General features: G+C 46.4%; 1 protein-coding gene across 4 annotated transcripts in view; it reads left to right on the top strand.

Annotated features, from left to right (window-relative positions):
- RBM26 (RNA binding motif protein 26) overlaps window positions 1–26,345 on the top strand; it is a 999,243-nt gene that overhangs the window by 563,073 nt on the left and 409,825 nt on the right. For all 4 annotated transcript variants that reach the window (XM_085622082.1, XM_085622081.1, XM_085622080.1 and 1 more), the window contains one exon: window positions 816–932. In XM_085622082.1, coding sequence (XP_085478208.1) covers window positions 816–932 — 117 coding nt within the window. The remainder of the gene's footprint in view (window positions 1–815; window positions 933–26,345) is intronic.

Raw genomic sequence — 26,345 nt, 5'->3', positions numbered from 1 at the left:
AAATACAACACCATAACTCTAACGCGAACTAATGTGAGACCTGTTGCTTTGCAAATGCTTGTTTGCCTGAATGTGTACAACAAATGCTTAACACTATCCTCTGATAAGCCTGACTGCTCAATCACACTGCAACAAAAGAGAGTAAAGTATTATCTACTTTAGCCTCAGCTATACTTCTGGGGATCCACTGGACTATGTGAGCACTATACCTTACTTTGCTATAGTATATACAGAGACGGCTTCCTACAGTACCTAAATTGCATGCAGTGTCTGCAGCTGCGCAGGGCACACAGATGATGTGCCATGTTGTGTCTTCTCTTGTCTCTGCACCCTGGCACGCAGCATGCAATGGCAGTTTGAATGTTGGTGCTGAGGGTTCCCTTAGAGTAACACAATACATGCTGTAGCCTTTAGGGACCCTCTTAAGCCTCATTGCCACAGTACCTGAGGTACCATTTAATAGGGACTTAAAGTGGGTGCTAACGGTGTTGCCAATTGTACAGTTTTAGGGAAAGAGATCTGGCACTGGGGAAGTGGATAGCAGGAACCCAGTGCACTTCTGCCAAAACTGCATCACATACCAGGCAAAAAGTGGGGGAATCATGTAAAAAAAAGGGGTACTTTCCTACACGCTTTAACTGATTTTTCATAAAATGTTAATGGATTTGTGTTTTTTGAACCTTAATTTTATTATAACTATGAGTTTAGCATATTGAAATATTAAGATATCTGGTATACTCTCTTCTCCACCATTTTGTATTTGATTTTTTTTCAATTACATCATCATGTTGAATATTTATCCACTTTGCCTCTAGGTATTGTCCACTTCTACAGGCCTGACCAAGACTGTGTACAACCATGCAGCTTTAAAAGCGTTGCAAAAATCACTGCCTGTTACAGTAGATGCAAGTGAAGCATTGAAAAAAAAGCAGGTACGTTATCAAACACGTGTATATTGCTACCATAACTAAAATATGTAAGGCTAGTATCTGTAGGAAAATGTTGAGATTAAATACGAAGATCTTGGTTTTCCAGTGTTCATAATGGTGATTTTCACTAAGTTCACAAGTCCTTGCTTTTACAAGGTAAATGTGATCAACATCTTTTAGAGTGCACGTTTTATACTCTTTTTATTTAATCAATAGTTTTAAGATAAGTCAGTAGCCTCCACCGACATCAGAGAGGAGCCAGAGTCTGTGCCTTACCGGTTTCTGCTGGGGACAAGGGTTCCCGTAATATGCCTTGGCATTTCTGACACTATTTAGGCGCGAAGCAGTCCTGCGGCCAGTGTAGCCTCCACCGACATCAGAGAGGAGCCTGAGCTTGTGCCTTACCTGTTTTTGCTGAGGGACTCTGTTTCCTGTAATCCGCCTGGGCATTTCCGATGCCATTTAGGTGCGACGCAGTCCAACAGCGCGGGACACGCCGAGGCTGGCACATCCACGCCCAGAGGAGTCTGGGCCCCCCTCTTGGTCTGTAGAGCCGTTATCCGAGGTGGAATCCAGTTCTGTGGGAGTGCCGTGGTGCAGCAGTCTCATTCTGGGAGCTGTCTATCAGCAAGAGCGCCTTGTCTACCAGTCCTGTGGAAGGTAGGAGGAGGAGTAGTGCTGGTTGAGTCTAAGATAGGTGGGGGGCTGTATTTGTACGGGCATGCATGACATTGTGATTATAGTGATTTATTGGGCAAGCGTGCATGATTCTCGTTGCTATCTCCCTCCACCTGAGGACTATGGGAAAACGCAATAGGATGGCGGCAGACGCATCTGCGCCACAAGGTACTACCATGGACGCTTTCCTTGTAAGAGCAGTGGGGATTATTGACCAGGAGACCGAGCTTGTCGCCTGCCGGTTGTCCCGCTCCACACTCTCTGGTCATTATCCAAGCCTACCCAGTACCTTAAGGCGCAGTACAGACCGGCCTGAAGAGCAGGTAGAACTAGATTCGGTCTCTTTGTTCCCCTCCTCTAGTACCATCAAACCAGGGGCGAATGTAGGATCTGGACCAGGTGGAGAGGCGTTACCATTCATAGGGGTGGACTTAATCTCTTGCTCGGCCACTCGGAACACCCGTGACATGGGTGTGGAGATCAACCCAATGCCAAGGAGCACTCTGGTGGGGAGAGGGCCTGGAACTGGGCTAGGCAAGGGAATTAAAAGGAAAGGCTCCTTGCCCACGAGTAAAGCAAAACGTCTTAGGGCAGAGGGGTTGGTACAAACGTCAATTTCTTCGCCAACTGTTTCCAAGGGAGATTTGGTGGCAATGATGGAGGGCTGGATGGAGTCACTACTGGCAAGAATGGATCTTAAATTAGACCCCATTGTGCAACGTTTAGCAGACATTGAACAGGAGGTGCTAAAGTCATGACTGGGCAGGCCAGTGGAGGTTCGAGCAAATCCAAGTAGGACGGGGGAGCATCTAGCTCTCGACCAGACAGTGCCAGTCTACTCCAATCATGGGTGCAATGGGCAGGGGTCTTTACCATCTCTAACACCCTTGAGTGCCTTGCACGGAAGAGAACCTAGTCCCTCCCGGCCACCAACGGCCTCGAATCCCTTGAAGGCTGACTCTGTGGCCGTAATAGTGGAATCGGAAAGCTCCCATCTCAAAACCCAGAACTGTCCCAGGATAACTAATTCCTCACTGGGAGAAAAGTTGAGGATGGAAGGGGCCTCCCAGGAGACACGGGCAGCAGTGGATTGCGAGATAAGGCAGATGCAGAGTATATCGGTACTAGACCTACCCCTGGAGTCAGTCCCATATGTAGTGGTACTTGGAAATGTCCCGGTTCTACCACAGGGTGCATTGAAGCCTTTGACCAGCTTAAGAATAAAGTCTGACACTGGCTGTCTCGTAACACGTCTTTGGGTCTAAGAATTGAGGGTTTTATTAATATGGTTCGAAGAGTCTTGTGAGTTGGGAAATCCAGTAAATGTATGGAGGGAGACTGCGTTGTAATTATCTTCAATAGGCCTCACCTGGCAGATAGGGTCCTGCACGCAGTCAAACAGAATAATTCCAGTGGCCCTGTATCATCTATAGTAGCCCTCCCCTTGGGACATTTTTATAGTTCTTAGAGCAGATCAAGACCACTTGGGGAAGGGAATGACTGGATGTACCGGCTCTTCCCCTGCGAGGACAACCCTTTGGACAGTCAACAACTCAAGATACCCCCCATCTCAATACCCCCCCCCCCCCGATAACCTGGACTCTTATGACTGACTTATTGATAAGAATTGGTCCAGTTATCACCATCACCCAACCCCTCAATTTCTCCATCCCCTATTGGTACAAGAGGAGGAAAGGCATGTAACCTAGTGTCATGGAACATTGCTGGGATAATAAGTAAGATGAGTGACCATATTGAGTGTGCTTTTATAAAAGGTTTTGGTGTGATATGTCCCCAGGAGACATGGGTCATCAATAATAGCATTTTTCTTGAGGGTTACAAAACCTTTTTTGTGCCCGCTATTCCTTCAAAGGCAGGAAGACATAAGGGCGGTCTGATTATTTTTGTCTCATTGGCCGTCAATTGTTGTATGAAGGTGTTGCCAACGAATAATCCTTGTGTGCAGCTGTTATTTTCACAGGGGTCAGACAAGCTGCTCTTATTGAACGCTATTACTGCCCCAGGTGTTTCTATTATCTCTAGGCTAGGTGTGTTTATTAACAGCATGATATCAAAGTCTAACTATAATGGTTTTCTTAAGATTGCGGGGGATTTCAATCTGCATTTATGTGGGGACCCAGCTATGTCATATCCTCCTAATATAGGATGTCCACGTAGGGCGGAAAGGCATATAGAGCATACGAAGCAGGGAGAACTACTTATTAGCCGAAGAATTGGATCTGACTATGGCAATGTGCCAGGTGGATCATAATGTGAGGACTCCTGTTCCCACCTTCTCAGGGAGGGGGTGTGCATCCTACATTGACTTTATCTTTGTGTGTACTCCCTTCCTCCCCTTTCTGATGGAGTTTTCGATTAAGGAGAGTATTTATAGCAATCATAATCCCCTATGTGCTACAGTCAGTTGGCTCGAGTCAAAGAAAGATAGGTCAAAAAGACAAAGGGGGTTCCTCAAGGATACAGACTAGGGCAGAAGGCTAAGGTGGGCCCAGAATATCCCGGAACCATTCTAGGAGTCCCTCGAAGCTAGTTGTAAAGAAGAACTCGATATTTGCGGTAAAGTTCGGGAAACGCCGGGGATCATCCTTGATGCATTTGCATCCATCACTTGTGCTTTTGGGGATCTCCTAAAGACACCACCTAGGCACCCTTATGTACACACCCTGAGATGATTTGACTGTAACTGTTGTAGAGCAGCAAGGGAATTGAGGGGTGTGTTAGGTACAAAATCTAGGGACTCAGTACTAGTGAAAGCCTGTCGAGGTCAATATAAGGTAGAGGCTCAAGGCCAAACTTGGGGACGAGGCTTGGACAAAGCTCGCGGAGGCCAGTACCCTAAAGAGTAGTACATTTGTTATGGAATGTAGTCAACAGCCCTTTCTTGGTAGGAGATGTTGGACAGGCCTTGGATGCACATATAACAGAGGAGGAATGGGTTGGACATTTTCAGGAAATGTTTTGTCGTCAAACAGAACCTAGGCCAGAGGAATGTTGGGGGGGGTGGGGGGAGCAGGAAAGTCGGCCCTTGGTATTAATGCAGAAGAGATAAAAAAAGGTGTTAAGGGACTGTCCAGAAACAATGCCCCTGGTCCCGACGGCATGCCCCCTGACCCCTTTTTATCTAATCCGCAGCTATGGGTGCGAATACTTACCTCTGCGATTAATGCAGCTATCAGAGATGCCACACCTACCTCTTGGGCCATTTCTACCATCATCCTGATTTTTAAGAAAGGAAACAGGAACAGCACTTTTTGTTATAGGTCCATATCACTGTTGGACTCAAAGGTAAAGGTGGTGGGTCGCATTTTATTGGAGAGGTTATCCACCTGCTTTCGCCTTGGGAGGTCAAGAATGGACCAACGCCTTAACCTCTATATGATTTTAATAAATACACGGTCGCGTGTTCTGGCATGATTTGCTTGGCCTTTATGGACTTGTCGTCAGCATTCGACCGGTTTAATAGAAGCAAACTTCGATGCATGGGAGTAGACATTGTCGTCTTCTTACAGAAACTCCACAGGGATACTAAAGAGGCGGTTCGCTATACTAATGATGGCAAAATAATCAGTCCGTTCCCGATCCAGAGAGTGGTTCGACAATGTATATTGGCCCCTTTTTTATTTAACCTATATATTAACAATGTAGAGAAGGATTTGATAGCATCAAACGCAGATGACCCTCGGATGGGCCAGTGTGCCCTGCCTATATAACTGTATGCGGATCACAGGTCAACCAAATCCTTCAGTTTTAAGGTAGGGACCATGCCTGTCCCTAGGAAAAATGCCTTCTCCTATTTAGGAGTTATGCTTGATGCCAAGCTAAACTGGAGCTCTTTGAAAAAAAGTAAACTGGGGGGTCCTCCTACGTGCTAATGCAGCTGTTTTTGAATTTTGTTTCCGGTTTGGGTAAAAAACCTATAGGCGCCCCATTGCCGATTTACAGATCTAGGTGTGTATCTCAGGTTGTGTACGGTAATGAGATCTGGGGCTACACTACCCATGAGGAGCTTCAAACAGTGGAAAACAAGTTTCTGAGGCAGGGTACTGCTACTTATATTGTTCATAACTAATTGGGTGTGCCTTCTCTGACTGACTTGTAGTCTTTCCGTCCCTTATATTACTGGCTTAAAGTCTGGTTAAGCGATGGGAGCACCCTCAATAAGGAGATATTAGGGGACTGTCTGGTCCTAGATGGTGCTCACCATATACCCTGGTTCAATTGTATACGGGATGGATTCAGAAAACTAGGCAGGCCGCTGAGATCATTAGTAGGAAAGACCTGCCTTGGGCAAAGGAGTCCTTTTTAGGTCTTGGCCTGATGTTAGCAGCGCATGCACTGCTCTCGTCTTACGAGGCTTCTTGGAATCGATACGATTCCAGAAGCCTCGTTCCAGCTCCACCTTCAGTTGTGATTCATGCGCGTTGTTTGGCGTCGCAAATTATGCCAAAGGCAGTGCAATGATTGCACTGAAGGCATGTCACTCACTGCTTGTTGCCACCCTGTCTCCTTTGATTACCGGCGGCGTTACACAGTAGGTTTATCATTAACTTGCTGCACTTTTTTTTTTTTAAGCCATCGCATGGGTTTGTTATCGCGGGCAGCTTCAACTAGCCGTTTCGCTTGCTGTAAGCTTTACTTCACGCACAGAAAGCTGTGGCTCGCACAATCAACAGCTACTTTTACGTATAAAACTGCATATTTCACTGCTGTGTCAGCCAGTGCCTCGTTCCCAGGCACCTTAATTCCACATCAAAACACTCGGTGCCGCGATATTATTTCACTGGGCACTGCTTAGTTTTCACGGCGCTTTGTTTTCGGGCGCTTTTCCTTTAAATGCGCACACACATGTTGCCAGTGCCCCGTCACCAGGCACCTTAATCCCACTTGAAAACACTTGGTGCCACAATATTACGCAAGCATATCTTTATTACATTGTTTAGCTTTGCTGTTTACTTTCGCTCAGCACTTATTTAGCCGCAGCCATAACAGGCAACATACACTAGCTGTTTTGCAAGCTGCAAGCTTTACTTCACGCACAAAAACCTGGGGTTCACAAAATTAACAGCTACTTTTCTGTATTAAGCACCCTAATTCCACAAAGAAACACACTACAAAACACAGGGCAAAATGCAAAAAAATTTGGTGGGAGGGCAACGCGCATAAGCTCATATACGTGCAAGCCCGCTCCGTTCATCAGACTCCTAATGTTTCAAAATCCACAGTAGTTCATAAATCCGCCACTTAATCCACCGTTGTCTCACCTGTCCTCCTTACCGCCTCTTTTTTGTTTATACAGCTATGTGCACCTGCCACCCTTTTCACTTTTTCATCAACCACTTACTCTTTCGGGGGGTGGGTGGGTGGGGGGGGGGGGGGGGGGCTGACTCTTCCAGCAATAGAGTGGAGATGCAGGGGCTCTAGAAGGGGCGAAAAAACACAAAGCCTCGATAACAAGTAAATGGTTTTTTAAAGACCTATGAAGTACTCTGGTGCGGCTGTGTGTGTGCCCGGGAAGCTGTCTCAGCCCGGGCTGACACACGAGGAGGGGGGGGGGGGGGGGTTGAAGCCTTTTGATCCCAATAGGCGTTGCGTGCCTGCTACAAGCTCTCTACTTTACGCACAAAGCAGCTGGGGCTCACACAAACCCTTTTCACTTTTTTAGAAACCAGTCACTCTTTTTGTGTTTTTGTGTTTATTTTTTTTTTATTCTCTGTGTAGGTACTTTAATAAGTAGTAACTTATTGAGTGTGACGTCCACATATCAGGCTCATATACGTGCAGGTTCCTTCAGTTCATCAGCCTCCCAATGTCTGTAAATTCACAGTGCTATATCTGATCACACTGCTTGGTGTTCTCTGTCAGGATCTTTTGATCACACACAAGCTCCTCGCGGTGCTTTATTCTATGGTATGTTTTGCTTTTGCACATACTGTTGGGGCTCATACAATTTTTAATATTAATCGCTACATTTTTAGCTGCGTTGCCCAGTGCCCCGTTTCCAGGCACCTTCATACAACATGGAAACACACTTACAAGCACACATTAAAATGCAAAAAACGGTGGGGAAACTGAGAACAGCACGCATAGGCACATATATATGCAAGCCCGCTCAGTTCATCAGCCTTCCAATGCCGATAATAACCAGGTGATTTATCAAATCCGGCAGTTAGTTTTAAAATATTAATTACAAGAATATATGCTACACCCAATAATTACACGCTAAAATCCATGCGAGTCCGCTTGGTTTATCAGCCTTTTAATTACACTAATTCCTTTGTGATTGATAGGGCATACCACTTAATATTCTATTGCCTAACACACGTATTAATCCATTTCATCATGCCATTTCACCATAGCCTACAAATATAATGCAGTTACCATGTTTAGTGCTTCAAAATAAAATGAAGAGGAAAGGCACAGCAGTAACCATAGGCAGGCGAAACCTTACATCATAATGCCTGTGAAGGAGAGTGCAAGGGTCTCCCAGGAGGCGTTTAAGGAGCACTACAAAAGATTACAATCTATGCACAAGCTGCAATACACCCTTGGGCATCTTCCAGAGCCTTCATTACTGTCGTACTCATCATCTGTTAAATCTTTGCTTAAACACAGACTTCCCACAGAACAGACACATGCCATCTATCAATTTGTTTACTGTCTGGTACACAATCTGTCAGTGTAATCTATGTCGCCATCTTTTGTTAGTGAGGAATTGGCAGCTAAAAGCCAAGTGATCTGTCCGTAACCACATGCTGGGATTTGTTAGACTCCATGGCGCTTTCAGTTTTACACCACCAAGCAACAGAAGGAGGAACAGAAAGGCGCATTGGCTAATTACTGACCTGTAGCCAAGCACCATTGGATCATAAAAATACATTTATAAAGTGAACAAGCATTAAAAATGCAATAGGTCTCGCATTTCATTAAGTGAAAGCCATTTGCTTTGCTATACAATACCATTAGCAAAGCAAATGGCTTTAACTTAATCAAAGACGAGACCTATTGCATTTTCAATGCTTGTTTAGACTGAGGGCGATGGAAGGGGAAGAATGTGAGTTAAGGAAGCCCGGTGTGTGGAGAGACATCCTCTTGAAAAGAGCTCCTTTCACAGAACATTACCTCTTAGGGCTCCCCAGCTCACATGATCGATTTTTATTGTCCAGATTTCGCCTTGATTTATTCCATCTTCTTTTTGCTCACCCTAGAGGGAGCACAGGACATGCTTCATTTTTTTATGTTCTGCAGCAATTATGAGATGCCTAGGAAGTCCTTTAGAATCCCTATGTTAAAATAAGCTAATTTTAAACAAGTTCGAAATGCTTTTGCCTTATTAATGCTCTCAGGGAACACTGTGTGGCATGTTCTTAGCTTTTTAAAGGTGGAAGTAAGGCTTAGAGCAATGTGTGATTAATCACCAGAGACGGGGGAGAATGGGACTTGGAGTCATCGTGTTCATTTCTTAACTCACTTTATTCAATTTTTTGTGTGTTCTGGTGTAGTATCTTTGACTTTTGCAATTTTTATGTGTATTAAGGATGTATTTTTGACTTTTATGGTTTTTATTACAAAAGCCGAATAATGTTATTATAAAAAAGTCTGTTACGTTGAAAGTCTGTAAACTGTACATTTGTATTGTACTATATCATCATCTTGTTGACATCTTGTGCTTTGGTGAACAGTACTGTTTTGTCTTGTATAGTTAATAAGCAAGTAAAAAGTTATCCGTTTGTGTAGATGGATTTTGAGACTGAGATGTATCAGATTGTTCACAATTCTGTCTTATGAGGCAGAGGGATATCTTCCTGCGGTTTCACGTTCTGCTATTTGGTGATGTAGGTCGAGTTACAGGACACTAAATTGCTGGTAAAGGGCAGTCTTATGTTCGAGGCATATGAGCTGCAGATCACACACTGTGCATAGATTGCCATCTGGTGTTGGGCCCGAATGTTTGAACTTTGTTGTTGTCTTGGAAGAAGTCTTTCGAAGTCACGCGATAGGTGACTACTCCTTTGGACAATAGTGCGCATGGGCATCGACTCCATCGTCAGATTGTGTTTTTCTGCCATCGGGCTCGGATGTGTTCATCGCGCTTCAGTTCGGTGACGTTACCGATCTACTTTTTGACGCAAAATCCTTCACCCAATCTTCGGTATTGTTTCGATCGCGTTCCCCTTCGACGCGCATCTTTTCAAACTTGAACTCTTCAATTCCGGTCGTCGACGCAGGCCTTCGGGCCTACCTGTGCCATTAGGCCTTTGGCTCATGGATAGGACTCCATTCAAAAGGTGTCCTAAATGTGGATCAAACACGCCGATCTTCACCAGGTGTGTAACCTCTGCCTTTCACCCGAGCACGAGGCCAAAGACTGTCTAGCTTGTGCCTCTTTCTGCTCCAAGAAGACAATTCGGGATCGTCTAGCTCGAAGAACCAAGGCTCCATCATCGACATCGATTCCGGATGACATCTTCCAGGAAGGCATCAACGTACCGGAGCAGGAGCAGATCCAAGAGGGCTACATCAGCGCCTCCAAAGCAGACGTCTAAGACATCACTCCGGGGCAGCGGGTCGTAAGTACTGACGTCGACCCCTCCCCACCACCCATTCCCAAAAAGGCTTCGGTCTCACCTTCACCTTCAGGCCTAGGTGCACACCGGGACAAAACATCTCACTCCCCACCTTCGGGCTCGGCAAAGAAGTAGATACACAAGCCTTCAGGCCACTCAGGATCGAGCCAGCCTGCCGTTGGTGCTGAAACTCCATCCCCGGCACCAAAAAGAAATCACTGCCTTCCTCCGCACCAATGCCTAACTCCACATCGACGCCTTCGGCACCGAAATCCATTGGTACGGGCGTCCTGGCTCCGAAGAAATCGTCAGAACCAAGTGAACACCCGGTTCCAAAGACCTAGGATGCTCAACCTACGGATCCGAAAAAACCATCGTAACCGAACAAACAACCGGTGCCGAAGACCTTACCGGAACCCAGGAAAACTCCCGATTCCAGACCTAAGGAGCACAAAACGACTCGAAAACCTCTGCCACACAAACAGTTGGACCTGATAAAATCGGCACCGAAACAACACACTCCAGAGGAGGAGCTTTTTCGACCTGATCCAACCCAAAAAACACTTCAAAAAGACCCCAACTCAGGTCAACTTATACTTAGCCCTTCCAAGAAAAGAAAAATGGACAAACCTGTACCAGGTCCACTGCCTTTAAAGAAGAGAGACATTGCTACTTATTCTTTAAGAATTCCTTCTCCACCTCCTCCTCCACACCACTCTCCTATCCCATATTCACTGCCCTCACCATTCTCCTCCACCTCAGGATGATGATGATGACGCCTCTGAAAACGAAGGGGATGATCAACCTTCAGGGGAACCTAGTCCTCCTGGTACCCCAAAAGACCCATGGGAGGATTATGACACACCAGATGTCCCAGACAGGATGACATCTACCTATCTAGACCATCCCCTCCGAAGGACAATATAGGATTCACTCAGCTCATACACAGAGCAGCAGAATACCACGGGATGAACTTACACTTACACCCTGTAGAGGAAGATTTCCTCATGGACACTTTGCACAATCCCAAAGGTCCACTTCCATTCTCCCAATGTTAAAAGGGGTAATCAAACATGCTCCTGAAGTGTTTAAGGATCCTGTAAGGGCCAGAGTCATTAACCCCAGGGTAGAAAAGAAGTACAAGTCTGCCCCAGCTAACCCGGTTTATATTAAAGGGTAGGTACCCTTGGATTCCTTAGTGGTCTCCAATGCCAGGAAAAGGGCTAATTCCCAAACCACAGGAGATGCTCCACCTCCTGATAAGGAGTCAAAACTGCTGGACACATCTGGTAAAAGAACGGCGTTCCAAGCAGTCAACATATGAAGGATTGCCAACACACAGACTTTGCTTGCTAGATATGATAGGGCACACTACGAAGAGCTAGAGACCCAACTACGGCACCTTCCAGACCAATGTAAAACACGAGCCAATGATCTCATACAGGAAGGCAAGCTCATAACTAATACCTCCATTCGTTGTGCTCTGGACGCTGCGGACACAGCATCCTGGGCTATTAATACCAGTGTCATTTTTCGCAGACATGCCTGACTACGCATTTCCGCTTCAAACCCGAGGTTCAAACTACCATACTAAATCAACCATTTGACCAGGAACACTTATTTGGACCCACTGTAGATTCATCTTTGGAGAAGTTGAAGAAGGATACAAACACTGCCAATTCAATGGGAGCTTTGCAATCCCAAGCTCCCAGAAGTTCCTTTCGTCGCTCCTCTTATAGGGGCGCCTCTAGAGGTTTTACCAGTGATAACCCCTCCACTTCCTACAAGACTCCTACCCAGACCTTATCTAACAGAGGCTATTACAGAGGAGGCTACAGGGGCAATAACAACAAGGGTAGAGGCAAAACTACCAATACTCTTACCGCCTCCACCCCTAACCAATGACTTCCCTCCACTCCCCCTGGACCACTCTACTCCGGTCGGGGGAAGATTGCTACATTTCCTACCTGTCTGGAACAACATTACCACGGACAGGTGGGTGAGACAAATCATCCAATCGTGTTATTGCCTAGATTTCACTTCAACTCCCCCAAACATACCACCCAAACAGCGTCCAATATCAGCAGAGCATTTAACGCTTCTAAAACAAGAGGTGCTTTCCCTCCTAGAAAAACATACCATAGAACCAGTTCCACTTCATCACCAAAGCACAGGGGTTTACTCCCTGTACTTCCTCATTCCAAAAAAGGACGGAACCCTGAGGCCCATCTTGGACCTCAGACCATTAAACCTCTACATACAATCAGACCATTTCCATAGAATCACTCTTCAACAGGTTCTCCCTCTACTCAAAAAGGGCGAATTCCTTGCCACATTCGATCTCAAGGACGCCTACTTTCCCATTCACCCTGCCCACAGAAAATATCTTCGTTTTGTGGTGGACGGTCAGCATTACCAGTTCAAGGTTCTCCCATTCGAAGTCACCACAGCACCCAGGGTCTTCACAAAATGTCTGGCAGTGATAGCAGCCCACTTACGAAGACAACAAATTCACGTCTTCCCATATTTGGATGACTGACTCATAAAAGCCAAATCACATACCCAGTGTGTAAATCATACACACGCCACAATCCAACTGCTTCACAACTTAGGGTTTACCATAAACCTCACAAAGTCTCACCTCCAACCATCCCACATACAACAATATCTGGGTGCCACAATAAACACCTCAAAAAGCCTTGCATATCCCAGTCCAGCCAGGATAGCAAGCATGCAAGCCCTTATAACAAGATTCCAGCCGCAACACTCCCTTCCAGCTCGAGTGTTCATGCAACTCATAGTGATGATGGCCTCTTGCATATTCATAGTACCTCATGCAAGACTCCAGATGCGCCCCTTACAGGAATACTTGGCACGTCAGTGGAACCAAGCTCAAGGTCAGCTGACCAATCTGGTGTTGGTGGATGGTCGCACACATCGCTCTCTGCAGTGGTGGAACACCCAAAACCTTTCCAAAGGCCGACCGTTCCTAGAGCCGGTTCCACAGATTGTGCTAACAGCAGACGCATCGCTCACCGCCTGGGGAGCTCATCTACTTCATCACAACATACAGGGCACATGGACACCTCAGCAAAGGCTACTCCACATCAACCATTTGGAGTTACTAGCAATCTTTCTGGCATTAAAATCATTCCAGAAACAGATATCAAGCAAAACTGTCTTAGTCCGCATGGACAATATGACAGCAATGAACTATTTACAAAAACAGGGGGGGCGCACTCTCTACAGCTCTCTCAACTAGCACAGAGTATATGGAGGTGGGCCATTCCTCAAAACATATTCCTGTTAGCCCAACATCTCCCAGGAATTCAAAATCACATGGCAGATCTGTTAAGTCGGCAGACACAACAGATTCACGAGTGGGAACTTCATCCACAAGTTCTTCAACCGTTTTTCCAAGTGTGGGGGCAGCCAAAGATAGATTTCTTCGCCACACATTACAACACAAAATGCCCAAGCTTCGCCGCCAGATATCCACACCCATTGTCCAAAGGCAATGCGATATGGATGAAATGGTCAGGCAGATTTGCGTACGCTTTTCCACCTCTCCCACTCATTCCATTAGTGGTGCGCAAGCTGCAACAACAGTCACTAACACTGATACTAGTTGCTCCAACATGGGCCAGACAACCGTGGTACACAACATTGCTGAAACTATCAGTAGTCCCTCACCAAAAACTACACCTCTCCCCACAGCTCTTAACACAGAACCATGGAGAGATCAGGCACCCAGATCCAGCACAGCTCTACCTGGTGATCTGGCTCCTACAGTGCTAGAGTTTGGTTATCTCAATCTTCCACCTGATTGTATGAACGTTATCAAAGAAGCTAGGCGCCCCACCACTAGAGCCTGCTATGCAGCCAAGTGGAAAAGATTTGTTATATGCTGTAACAATAACAACATCAATCCTCTAGATGCCTCCACTCAGCACATCATATGTTACCTGCTGCATCTTCAAAGATGTAATCTAGCATACACATCAATCATATTACATCTCGCTGCCATCGCAGCTTACCTACAAAATAGGCAACATCGGTCATTGTTCAAGGTGCCTGCCATTAAAGCATTTATGGAAGGCCTCAAAAGAATAATTCCTCCAAGGGTACCTCCCGCCCCAGTGTTCAATTCAAACATCTTTCTCACAAGATTAATGGGTCCTCCTTTCCAACCTCTGCATAAATGCGAGCTACAATTTCTTACATGGAAAGTAGCTTTCCTTGTGGCCATTACATCTCTTAAGAGTCAGTGAGCTACAGGCACTAACTATTCAAGAACCATTTTTACAACTCCATCATAACAAAGTGGTTCTCAGGACAAATCCTAAATTCCTTCCTAAAGTTATTTCTCCCTTCCATCTCAACCAATCTGTTAAGTTGCAAGTGTTCTTTTCGCAACCACAAACAGTAGCAGAAAGAGCTCTTCATACACTAGACATGAAAAGAGCACTCCTTTACTATATTGACAGAACAAAACCTTTTCGCAAAACAAAACAACTTTTTGTATCCTTCTCACCACCACATAAAGGCAAACCCATAGCAAAGTTTGAGATTGCAAGGTCGATTGTCAAATGTATATAAATTTGCTATCACAAAGCAAAATGTACACGGTCTATTCCCCCTAAAGCCCACTGTACCCGAAAGATAGGGGCTTCAATGGCATTTTTAGGGAACATTCCCTTTGATGACATCTGCAAAGCAGCTACATGGTCTACACCGCACACATTCACAAAACACTATTGTGTAGATGTGCAGGCAAAACAACAAGCTAGTGTGGGCCAAGCTGTACTCAAAATGCTATTTCAAAGTGCTGCAACAGATACTGGTAGTCGCCACTAAGGAGGAGTACTGCTATGCAATCTATGCACAGTGTGAGATCTGCAGCTCATATGCCTCGAGCGGGAAATGCTACTTACCAGTATGCATCTGTTCTTGGCATGTAGAGCTGCAGATTCACACACGTCCACCCACCTCCCCGGCTACCTTTAGCTGTTCCAGTATTATCTTTTTTTTGTGTTGACATTTTTTATTGAATTTTATAATGAAAATACATCATAAGAAGAAAAATAAAAAGTAAGAAATTGTAAATGAATAAGGAATCACAGGCAATATAACAATACCAAATTTACAACAATGAATATTTAAATAAATCATGTAAAAGAGACGCAAATAAATGAATACAATACAAGTGAATGAGGGAGTAATTAAAGAAACAAATAAAACCTAAACAGATAAATATTTATCTGTTTACATTAGACTAATAGAAGGAAAGGAAATTATATAAGAAATAAGAGTTGAAAAATATATACACTAAATGAACAGATGTTATCTCAAGAAAGTGCGTATATTGCAAAAACGAAACAAAGTATATTGGAGGAAAAGGAAAAATAGAAGAGAATGTAGAATATAATATGAAAGAGAATATAGAAGAAAATATAAAAGAATGAGCCAGGGTATGAAGAAAAGAGGAAAATAAATATATATAGAAAATTGAAAGAGGCTAAATAAGTTATCAAACAGAATAAACAAGAGTGGAAAGTGAATTAGCTAGCTTAGGTGGAAGAACTGAGAGGAATAAAAGTGGCAGAAGAGTCAGTAACTTTGATTTGTAGGAATGGTGACCACGTCTGGAGAAATATATCGGCTTGATCTTGAAGATTATGAATGGTCCTTTCATGTGAAGCTGTTTGTATCGTAGCAACCAGCCATTCCTCCTGTGAAGGTGGTGAAGAGGATTTCCAGTGACGTAAAATACATATTTTAGCTGTGGCTAAAGCAGTGTGGAAAAGACGATGTGGTTTGGAAAGCTTCGGGAAGTGACGTAAGTCATGTAAAATAATATTGATTGGCGTACGTGATAAGTTCAGAGGCATTATGGAGCTCAAGGTAGTACCAATATAGTTCCAAAAGGATTGGATACTTGGACATTCACAAATAATGTGGGTAGTATCACAGCCAGGATTGGAGCATCTCCAGCAAGTAGCGTCATGGAGCAGATTAGCTTTGTGTAATTTGACTGGAGACCAGTGCCAATCATGTAGTATTTTGAATAGACAGAATTTGGCCTTGCTTCACAAGTTCCTTTATAAAGATTCTCCAGGATCTGATCCCACTCACTGTCTGTATAAGAGGTTGATACACAGGCTTGCCAGTTACATTGAAGATCATGTGTGAGGGATTTAGAAAAAAGATGAGATGTAAAGGTTTTATAAAGACCGGAGGTTACCCCTTTGAGTTTCCCCCAAGTATTTAAATAATACAATATTGGAGAGTTTTGTAATAACCAAGGGGGTGACCCTAAACGGCTCTTCAAACACTGTTGGAGCTGAAGGTATTTGGAAGAATGTCGTTTAGGAAGATTAAATTCCTCACTGAGCTGTGAAAATAATCTGAAGTCTCCATCATGAAGAAGTTGATCCGGGTACTGAATACCTGCAGCTTGCCATTCAGGCCAAGATAACATACAACCATTAATACGGATAGCTGAGTTATTCCAGAGATGAGCCTTACTATGAATCCGCGGATTGGACCTAATAAACGATGTCCTTGTTGCCAGGATTTATGCATAGCTGATAAAATTGGATTTTTCGAGTCAAGACGACTAGAACCACTACCGTATAAGATGGAAAGATCTAAATCTGAGGACAGAAGATAACGTTCTATATGAACACATTGCGGTACATCTTTGATTCCAGGTAACAAATAAAAAAGTTGGGAAAGATGCAGCGCTAAAGAGTAATGCTTAATGGATGGAAGGCCAATCCCCCCATATAATTGGTGAGCCTTCAGCTTTGCTATAGCAAGACGTGGTTTAGCTGAATTCCAAATAAAAGTTTTTATCTTGGAGTCTATAGATCGAAGTTGGGAAAAGGGAATCTGGAGGGGAAGCATACCTAAAATGTAGAGAAATCTCGGAAGGGTGACCATTTTAATAGCTTGGACTCTACCCCATGGAAAGAGTCCCAAGGATTTCCATTTATCGAAGTCACGTTGCATTTGAGAAATTAGAGGGGTTAAATTATCTACAGCCGTGTCTTCTAAACCTTTATTGATTAGAATGCCTAAATACTTAAGACGTGAGGTTTGCCAATGAAAGGGGAATCCATGTATAGCTGCTTTTGTGGTTCCATTAGAAATGGGTAACGCCTCACTCTTATCCCAATTGATCTTGTAGCCCGAAAAAGAAGGGAAATCATTGATAATTTGGAGAAGCGAGGGAAGAGATCGGGGGAGTCGTGTAAGAGTAAGCAAAATATAATCGGCATAGAGGTATATTTTAGAGTGTCCAATTGGGAGGGGGACACCTGTAACCTCATCAGATTGACAAATGGTGGCAGCTAAAGGTTCCATAGCCAGGAGGAAGAGAAGTGGGGATAATGGGCAACCTTGGCACGTTCCTCTCCTAATCATAAACGTATCAGATAAGAACCCACCACAATTCACCTGAGCAGAAGGATTGTCATACAACAAGCGTATTTTATCAATAAATTTCTTACCCAGTCCAAATTTTTCCATGATCGTGAAAAGGTAGTCCCATTCGATGCGATCAAACTCTTTTTCTGCGTCAAGTGAGAGTGCTAATGCATCGTCTGAAAGATGTGTTGCCGACCATAGTGCATGGGCCAAGGTGCGGATATGGTTCCGAGAGGAACGTCCTGGAACAAAACCAACTTGAGTACGGTGTATCAAAGAAGGTAAAACTTTACGAAGACGGGATGCTAGAATGCTAGCTAAAATTTTAATATCGGAATTTAATAATGAGATGGGATGATAACTACTGCACAATAAGGGATCTTTACTGGGTTTGGGTAAAACAGCGATAATGTCTTTGTTGGAGAGAGGACCTAATGAAGATACATTATCCGCCTCTTGGAATGGAGCATGCAAAGTATCAATAACCTTGTGACCTCCCCATCGATAAAATTCGGCAGGGAATCCATCCTCACCGGGAGCTTTGTGATAGGGTAGGGAAGTTATAGCTCGAGAAATTTCATCTTTAGTGATTTCACCTTCAAGAATGGCTCTACCATCATCTGATGGAGACGGGAGATCTACCTTTGTAAGAAATGCTGACATTTTATCCGAGTCTATATGATTATCTGGAGTATAAAGAGAATGGTATAAGGAGGCAAACTCATTGACAATCTCTTGAGGTTTTGTACACAAATCTCCTTGCGCTGTTCGAATGGCCGGAATAGAAATAGCTGCCTCTCTCTGACGTAATTGTGCAGCTAATAATCGTCCCGGCTTTTCACCTTGTTCGTAGTGTCGACCTTTCATTTTCATATTCATCTGATATATTACTTCGAGTGCTGTTAATGAATTGAAGTGCCTCCTTTGTTGTTTTGGTTGCCTCTAAAGGAGGTCTAGAACTATAATTTATATCCGATAAAGTGAAGTCTGTATCAGGTATTTGAGATGGTATCACTTCAATTATATGAGGTGGTTATTCCCGATGCTTCTGGTGGCCAGCTACTTTTCTGCACTCTTTTGTCTGATTTCTTTCATATCCTTTGAATAGCTGAATAGAGTAATTGTCCTCTGTCTTCTCAGATTCTGTTTTTTCTTCATTGCTGTATCATTCCAGCGTTTTTATCTGTTAAGCAGTTTCGTTTGTATGGTCCGTATTTGAAATGTTGGAGAAAAATTTAGTTATTTCAGTATTTACGGGTAGAACTCCAAAATGAGCTGCTTTGCATATACTCCTTATCGACTGTTCGGTGCCTAGTCTTTTCAAGTGGATTGTCTGGTTTCCTAATTTCTTATAAGCCATGTTGAGAAAGCAGGGAAGAGGAGGAGCTCACATGGCCTACCCGCAGGCCACGTCCTGTGCCGCTTCTGAGGGCAACTGGGCTCACTCTCTACTTGGGGGCACTAAGCCCTATGTGCTCAGTCTCCGAGCTCCCCTTTCTGGTGTTGTGTGGCAGGATTACTGCTTTGATTCTGGGGGTGGGGGGGGGGGGGGATTGTGGCTACGGTGGTTTCTTCTCTCTTCTGCTTTCACTGTTTGCGACCTCGAGGTAGTCTTTCCCATCTTGTCTATGTATTACCACAATCTCTTCAGAGACCTGTATTCAGCTTCTCACTACCATTATATTAAAGAAGGCGAATCATATTTAAAAAATTTGCTAATTGGTGAGTTGGCCTCTGTAGGAAGCTGGCTATGTATATTCTATACCAAAATGAGGTTTAGTGTGCACAGTCCTGTGGAACACCAAAGGTAGGCAGAGGTAAAAGTAGATAACACCTTACTCTCTATTTGTGGTAGTGTGGTCGAGCAGTAAGGCTTTATCAGAGGACAGTGTTAAGCATTTGTTGTACACGCTCAGTCACCAAATGAATTCACACACTCAAAGACTGAACTTCAGACCAATTGTTTTTGTATAAAAATAGTATTTGTTATTTTATTTCCTAGAACCAAGCAGGCCTGGCACAGGTGAGTGATGAGTATTTTACAGTAAATATACAGTTGTAATACAGTTTGTATTGTAATTGTATATGCACTTTGTTTTGATTTACAGTACTGTTACTGAGAAATGCAATGCTTTCAAAATACAGTACTTATACTTTGTACAGGCTTTGGAGTAAAATTACAGGTTAGTTACTCTTTAGATTACTTTTCTTACACAGTGCAGTATACCTCAATACTGCACTGGGACATTTCCTGAAAACAGGTAAGTAAAAGCGTTTTTGTTATTCAGTACAATTTTAAAAGGATTTCTTAGGTTTTCTAACTCCACACTTAGAAACGTTTCTCAGAAAAATAGTCCATGTTTTCCTATGAAGGAAAATAGTGTTATTGGTTTAAAGGTAAGTGCTTTGTTGTGGGAGTTGGTATTCTGGGGTTAGACTCAGGGGTCCCCTAGGGTCAAGGATGCACTCTTGTTACACCCTCATCAGCACTAGGGTGGCTGGGTGCAGAGTGCTGAGGCTCAATGTTATCCAATGGGGGATGGGGAGCTTCCGGTTGGTGGCTGCTGACGAGCAGGCCACTGGGTTGTGGGAGCAAAGCTCCCGGTCGTAAGCTCAGGGCAAATGGGGGTTTAGGTCAGCACAAAAGATGTACCCTCAGCGGCACTGGAGTGGCCGGGTGCAGAGTGCTGTCTTGGCGTCGGAAGGCCTGTAGCTTTAAATGGGGAGTCTCTGGTTTTCAAAAGCACTGCAGGCTCGGGGACAAAGGTCTTCTGGGTGCGACCACCACTTGGAGATGTAAGTTGGGATGCTGGGTGTTGGTTAGGCAGCGTCTATTGGGCCCCCAAGGCCGTGAGACGCCTGGTGCAGGGGTTCCTTTTAGGGTCGCATCTTCTTACCAGCTCCTGGTCTCTGTTGGGGTGGACCTTCAGGTTTGAGGCCGCAGACGTCGGCTGGAGGCTTGAGGCAGGTCAGGGGTCGCCTGATCTCTGGTCAGGATCGCCGGTGAGACATGCTCATGGTGTTTGCCCCCCTCGAGTACAGGCTGTGGACGGCGGGTGCAGAGTTGTGTGGATTTGCGGTTTCCGGCCAGAGGTTGTTGATGAACAAATCCAGTGTTCACGGGAGACACAGTCTTTGTGATTGAAGGCAGGTCCTCCAGGTTGTTCGAGGTTGCTGACTGCGAGACACGCTGGGATTTCGCAGGAACAGGTTTGAGGTAGAGACAGGCTGGTGGGGCTGGGGCCAAGTCAGTGGGCATCTTCCTCTTGTTAGCTTCGGCACGGCTGTTCGGTCCTTCTTCTTCTTTCCTTGTATTTGGTTCTTGTCTGAGGAAGCAAGGTTCCGGTGTGCCCCTAAATACTAGATTTAGGGATGTTACAGGTAGGTAAAAGGTTGGGACCAATGGGTCCCTTCCCTGGGGTGGGTACACCCCCCTATTATGCCACCGTCCTGTGGGAGGGGTGGCATATGCCTTTCCCTGGTTGGCTGGGTCCTCCCATCTGCAAGATGGCGGGGACTGAGAGTTGTGCTTCACTTGGCCTCCCCACCTGAGGGGTGGAGTTGGCAGAGGTGGGCACACTCACTTTCCTCACTTGTTTTTCCCGCCGGTTCTCCTGCCAAAAGTGGGGGTCACAACCAGTGGGGACCAGTTGCTGAAAGCAGCAAGTGGCCTGGGGAAGCTCAAAAAGGCTGCAAGCCTTTGAAGCTTCCCCTTTGTGAACCCTGCCCATCCTTGGGGAGGAGGCTTGGCACCACGTCCCAGGATGTGCATTGTTTCAGGCCACCGAGAGGAACAGGCTCTCGACCCTGGGGTCCAGAAACATGTCTGGTGGTGGCAGCGGAAGGCAGGCATTGAGCCAGGACACTAGTGGTAGGTTAGTTTTCAGGGGGCATCTCCAAGATGCCCTCTATGTGTATTTTCATTAAATCCCACAGTGTAGCCAATATAGTGCTGTGGAGTTCTTCATGACAAACTCCCATCACCATATACCCTTAATGCCAGCACTGCACTTACAATGTCTAAGAATGGACTTAGACACTGTAGGGGTACAGGGCGCATGCACCTGTACCCTCACCACTGGTATAGTGCACCCAGCAAAAGGGTGACGGATCTATGCAAGGGCAGTGGGTTGTAGGGCAATCCGATTGAAGGCATTTTTCCACGATACTCCACAAATTGAAAATGAAGACTCGGGGCTGAGGAATCCCTCAACTTTCACTCCCAACAATGGAATTGTGCCCTCGGAGGTATTGACATTTGAGAAAGCGGTGTTGAAGGGCCTGGTAGGGATTCCTATGACTAGACCCTTCCGCAATCTGTCCAACGCTGAAGAATCAGCAGCTAGATCTCTTGCAGAGGATACCAGTGTGAGAAAGTGGCTCTGTATATACTGTTACCAAATAGTTGCAGTGTGCACAGAGTCCACAGTCCCCAGAGGTTTGGCAGAGGCTAAAGTTAGATATAACCTTACTCTCTAAAGTGGTAGCTTGGTCGAGTAGAAAGGCAGTATCAGAGGACAGTGTAAAACATTTTTTGTACACACTCAGTCAGCAAATGGTCTCACACACTCTAGAACTGAACTCTAGGCCAATAGTTTTTATCAAAATATACTTTCTCAGAATGAGATGCTTTAGTTAAATACTTTGCAAGAGGCAATTGACTTGAAATGCAATAGTTACAGTTTGTTGTAATAGGCAACACAATTTCAAACACAATAATGCACTGAGCTCAATGGGAATTTTTTTTTATTTATTTTTATTTTTTATTTTTTTAAAACCTTTATTTTCAAAAGTCCGGACACAGCTATTCAGCCGACAACCCGGAGGTTCGGCAGCATCGATATATAGAAACAGAGATGCGTCCCCAGTACCGTGAAGGGAGAAGTGCAAAGGTTCAATTTTAAGTAAACACAAAAACACACAACAAACCCCAGCAAGGCAATAACACTAAAAGCCCATGGTGAAGCCCCCCAGGGGAGGCCGGACCCCACTCATCTACCAGTTACAGTACAGTGTAAAGAGGAAGAAGGGGGACAGTAGAGGCCAAAAAAGTCCATAAACCATACTGAGCTGGAAAGAAGGTTAGGAGGAAAGCTGTTCCTCGGGAGGATCCAGATCCGGGGCAAGACATATTCCCCCCCTGTATTGATTCCACCGCCCCCAGATGGCGTGCCACTTCCGGGGGCGGCCTCTAGCGCAATAGACCGTCTTCTCCCTTAACATACTCCAGTCCATATTTTCTTTCCACGCGGTCAATGTGGGGGGCCCCGCGGAGCCCCACAATCGCGCGATATCTCTCTTAGCGACCATGTTACCCAGAGTCACCCATTGGGTCTGTGCCTCATCGTGGTCAGTGGGCCCCCAGACATTCAGGAGGCAACACCGCGCTTCCGGCTGCATAACAATGCCCGTCACCTCCCCCATCACTGCATGGACTCTCCTCCAGAATTCCGTAATGACACCACATTCCCAAATGATATGCAGGAAAGTACCCACCATACCACATCCCCTCCTGCATAGGCCGTCCTCCGAGAATCCCATGTGAACCAGCCTTGGCCCCGTCACATACACTCGATGCAGTATTTTAAGCTGCACCAACCTCAGACGCGACGGGATCGCGACCTCCTTAGGAGAGGAAACAGCCGACTGCCAATCCTCATCATCCAACTCGAGGCCATCCCTAGTCCACTGGTCCCTCAGCCCCAGAAGCATGTCCGCCCGGACGTTGATCAGTTTCTTATAGATGAGCGAGATCGTGCTCTCGGGCATATGGCCATCAAGGACCCGGTCCTCCAAAGGAGAGGACTCAGGCACCTTCTCACCCTCTACGAGGACTGATCGAAGGGCGTGACGCACCTGAATATATCGGAAATTCTCGGAGGGCCCCAGCTCGTACTCCGTCTGCAACTCTTCAAAGGACTTCACCTTCCCCTTATTCAGCACATCTCCCACCCTGGAGATGCCAATCAGGTCCCATTTATCAAACCCTTTTGTGTGCCAAAGCCGTCCCAGTCTCTCCGATTCAAACAGCGGGGTAGCGAGCGTGAGCCTATCCTTCCAGCCCAGCGAGTCAGTTGCCATTTTCCACACACGCACTGCCACACCAGTGGGCCCCGTGAGGGACGAGTCTAGGGACCGCGAGTACAACGCCCTGTAGTAGTTACCACCACGCAGCAACCACCTGTCCATGGCATACCCCGGGCTGAGGGCAGGGCCATAAAACCCATGATTAATCGCGCTCAGCTGGGTGGCCCAATAGTACCGTCGGATGTCTGGGAGCGCAATGCCCCCGTCGTACCATGGAAGCGTCAGCTTTGCAATAGCTATTCGCGGCCGCCCATCCCAAAGCAACGTTCGTTGGAGGCCTTCGACCTCCCGAAAGTATTTGGCCGGAACCCAGTCCAAGGTATTCTGCAGTGCGTAGAGGAAGCGGGGAAGAGACATCATTTTAAACAGGGCCGCACGCCCAACGAGGGAGAGCGGCAGCCTCCGCCAGCCTTCAACATCCCGCCTCAGGCGTGCCAGGGGGGGGAGCAGGTTCTTCTCATATCGCACAGCAGAGTCCATGGAGATAAAAATCCCCAAATACACGAAGCCCTGCTGAGCGACCTGTATCGAACATGTTCTAGGGATCGGTGGAGCCTCGCCACTAAGGACATACAAATACGATTTACTCCAGTTGATAACAAGACCCGAGTTCCTACCAAAAGATGTGAGTACGTCACAGACCACTATAAGTGATTTCTTGGGTGAGGCAAGATACAGCAGGATATCATCGGCATAGAGCGAAATACGGTCCTCGTGTTCAGGCGACCATCTAAGGCCCCGTATATCCGGGTGCCAACGTATCCACGCAGCCAGCGGCTCAAGGGCGAGGGCGAACAACAAAGGCGACAGGGGACAACCCTGCCGAGTACCCCTCCCAAGCTGAAACGGAGTCGACGCCCGACCATTCACCACCACACTCGCAAGTGGCCCCTCATACAGCAACCTCACCCAGCTCACAAAACCGTGGCCAAAGCCGAACTTGGTCAGCACGGCCCACAAATATGCCCATTCCACCGTGTCAAAGGCCATCGTGGCGTCAAGAGACGCCACAATAGCTGGTTCACGCAGCGTGCCAGCCCTGGCGATTACACCATGAAAGCGCCGAAGATTTAACGCTGTGTTTCGGTGCGGGATGAAGCCGGATTGATCCGGGTGGACCAAGTCACCGAGTACCCTAATCAATCGGGTCGCCAGGATTTTAGCCAGAATTTTCGGCTCTGCGTTAAGAAGTGAGATAGGCCTATATGAGGCGCACTTATCTCGGGGTTTGCCCTCTTTGTGTATAACCACTATCGTCGCCAGTCGCTGGTCCAACGGGAGGGTCCCACTCCCCCGCGCCTCCACAAACATGGCGCGCAGGTGAGGGGCGACCCTATCCGGAAACAGCTTGTACAGGTCGACCGGCAAGCCGTTCGGTCCCGAGGCCTTGCCCGAGTTTAACGCGCGGATAGCCCCCGCCACCTCGTCAACCGTTATGTCACCATCTAGATCGTCCCTATCTATATCGGAGAGACAGGGCAACTCGATATCACGGAGGAGGTCACACGAGTCCTCGGGCGGCCTATCCGACACTGAGGCATAAACCCTACGGAAATAGTCCGAGAAACACTTTACAATCCTCTCAGGTTCCACAATCGCCTCTCCCCTCTCTCCCGTCAACTCTGGCACAACTCTATTGACCCGTTCTTTTTTGTCCAGCCAAGCCAGGAGTTTCCCTGCCTTGTCACCAACATCATACAAACGGCCCTGCTGTTCCCTACTGAGGGTCTTAGCGGCGTTCGTCACCAGGTCCTTATACTCAGCTTGCTTCAAGCAAAGCTCATGCAGTGAGGACTCTGTAACCTCCTCCTCCAGCACTCCCTCCAGAGCCGCGATCTCCTCAACCTGCAGAACCTCGCCATCTCTCCGCCGCTTGGCAGCTACTACTAGGGAGAGGGCTTCCCCTCGGAGCACGGTCTTAAATGCTTCCCACAGCGACACTGCCGAGTCCACGGATCCCTGATTGTCCTTGAAAAAATTATCTACTTTCTTTACCAGCGCGCTGCGCATCTTGGGGTCTCGGAAATACCACGGGTTGATTGGGGCCACCCTTCCTCCTCCCTCCCGACCTAGATCCAGCCGGATCCACACTGGCGAATGGTCAGATATACCACGCGCCATGTGCCTCGCCTCGGAGACCAATGAGGCATGCGCAGCCAGAGTGAGTAGATAATCAATCCTGGAAAGACTACCATGTGCCCCGGAGTGGAACGTGTATTGGCTCTGTGTGGGGTGACAGAGCCTCCAGCAGTCTATCAGGCCAAGCGTGTCTAAGAAGTCTGGAAGCCACTTCTGAGCCCCCCCTGTGTCTCTGGGCGGGTGCCTATCCAGCAGGCCGGAGCCAACATCGTTGAAATCACCTCCCACCACAAGCATGCCCCCCGGGAGATCTAGCAGGGCCCTACCCAGATCTGTGAACGTGGAGGCCTGCAGGGCCGGCGGGACATAAACCGAAACTAAAACCAAAGTTCTTCCTTCCCACCGCCCCGCCACCGCCACAAACCTCCCCCTATCATCAACAATGGTGGAGTCCACCTCAAATGGTAGCGAGGCTCTGACTAGGATGCCCACACCCCTGGACCCAGAGGAGAATCCCGAATGTGCTATGAATTTATAACCCTTCCTATTCAGAGCG

Source organism: Triturus cristatus, chromosome 8, assembly GCF_964204655.1.
Source record: "Triturus cristatus chromosome 8, aTriCri1.1, whole genome shotgun sequence".
NCBI lineage: Eukaryota > Metazoa > Chordata > Amphibia > Caudata > Salamandridae > Triturus > Triturus cristatus.
The sequence above is the reverse complement of the archived record's forward strand: the minus strand, read 5'-3'. Positions and strand labels throughout refer to the sequence as shown.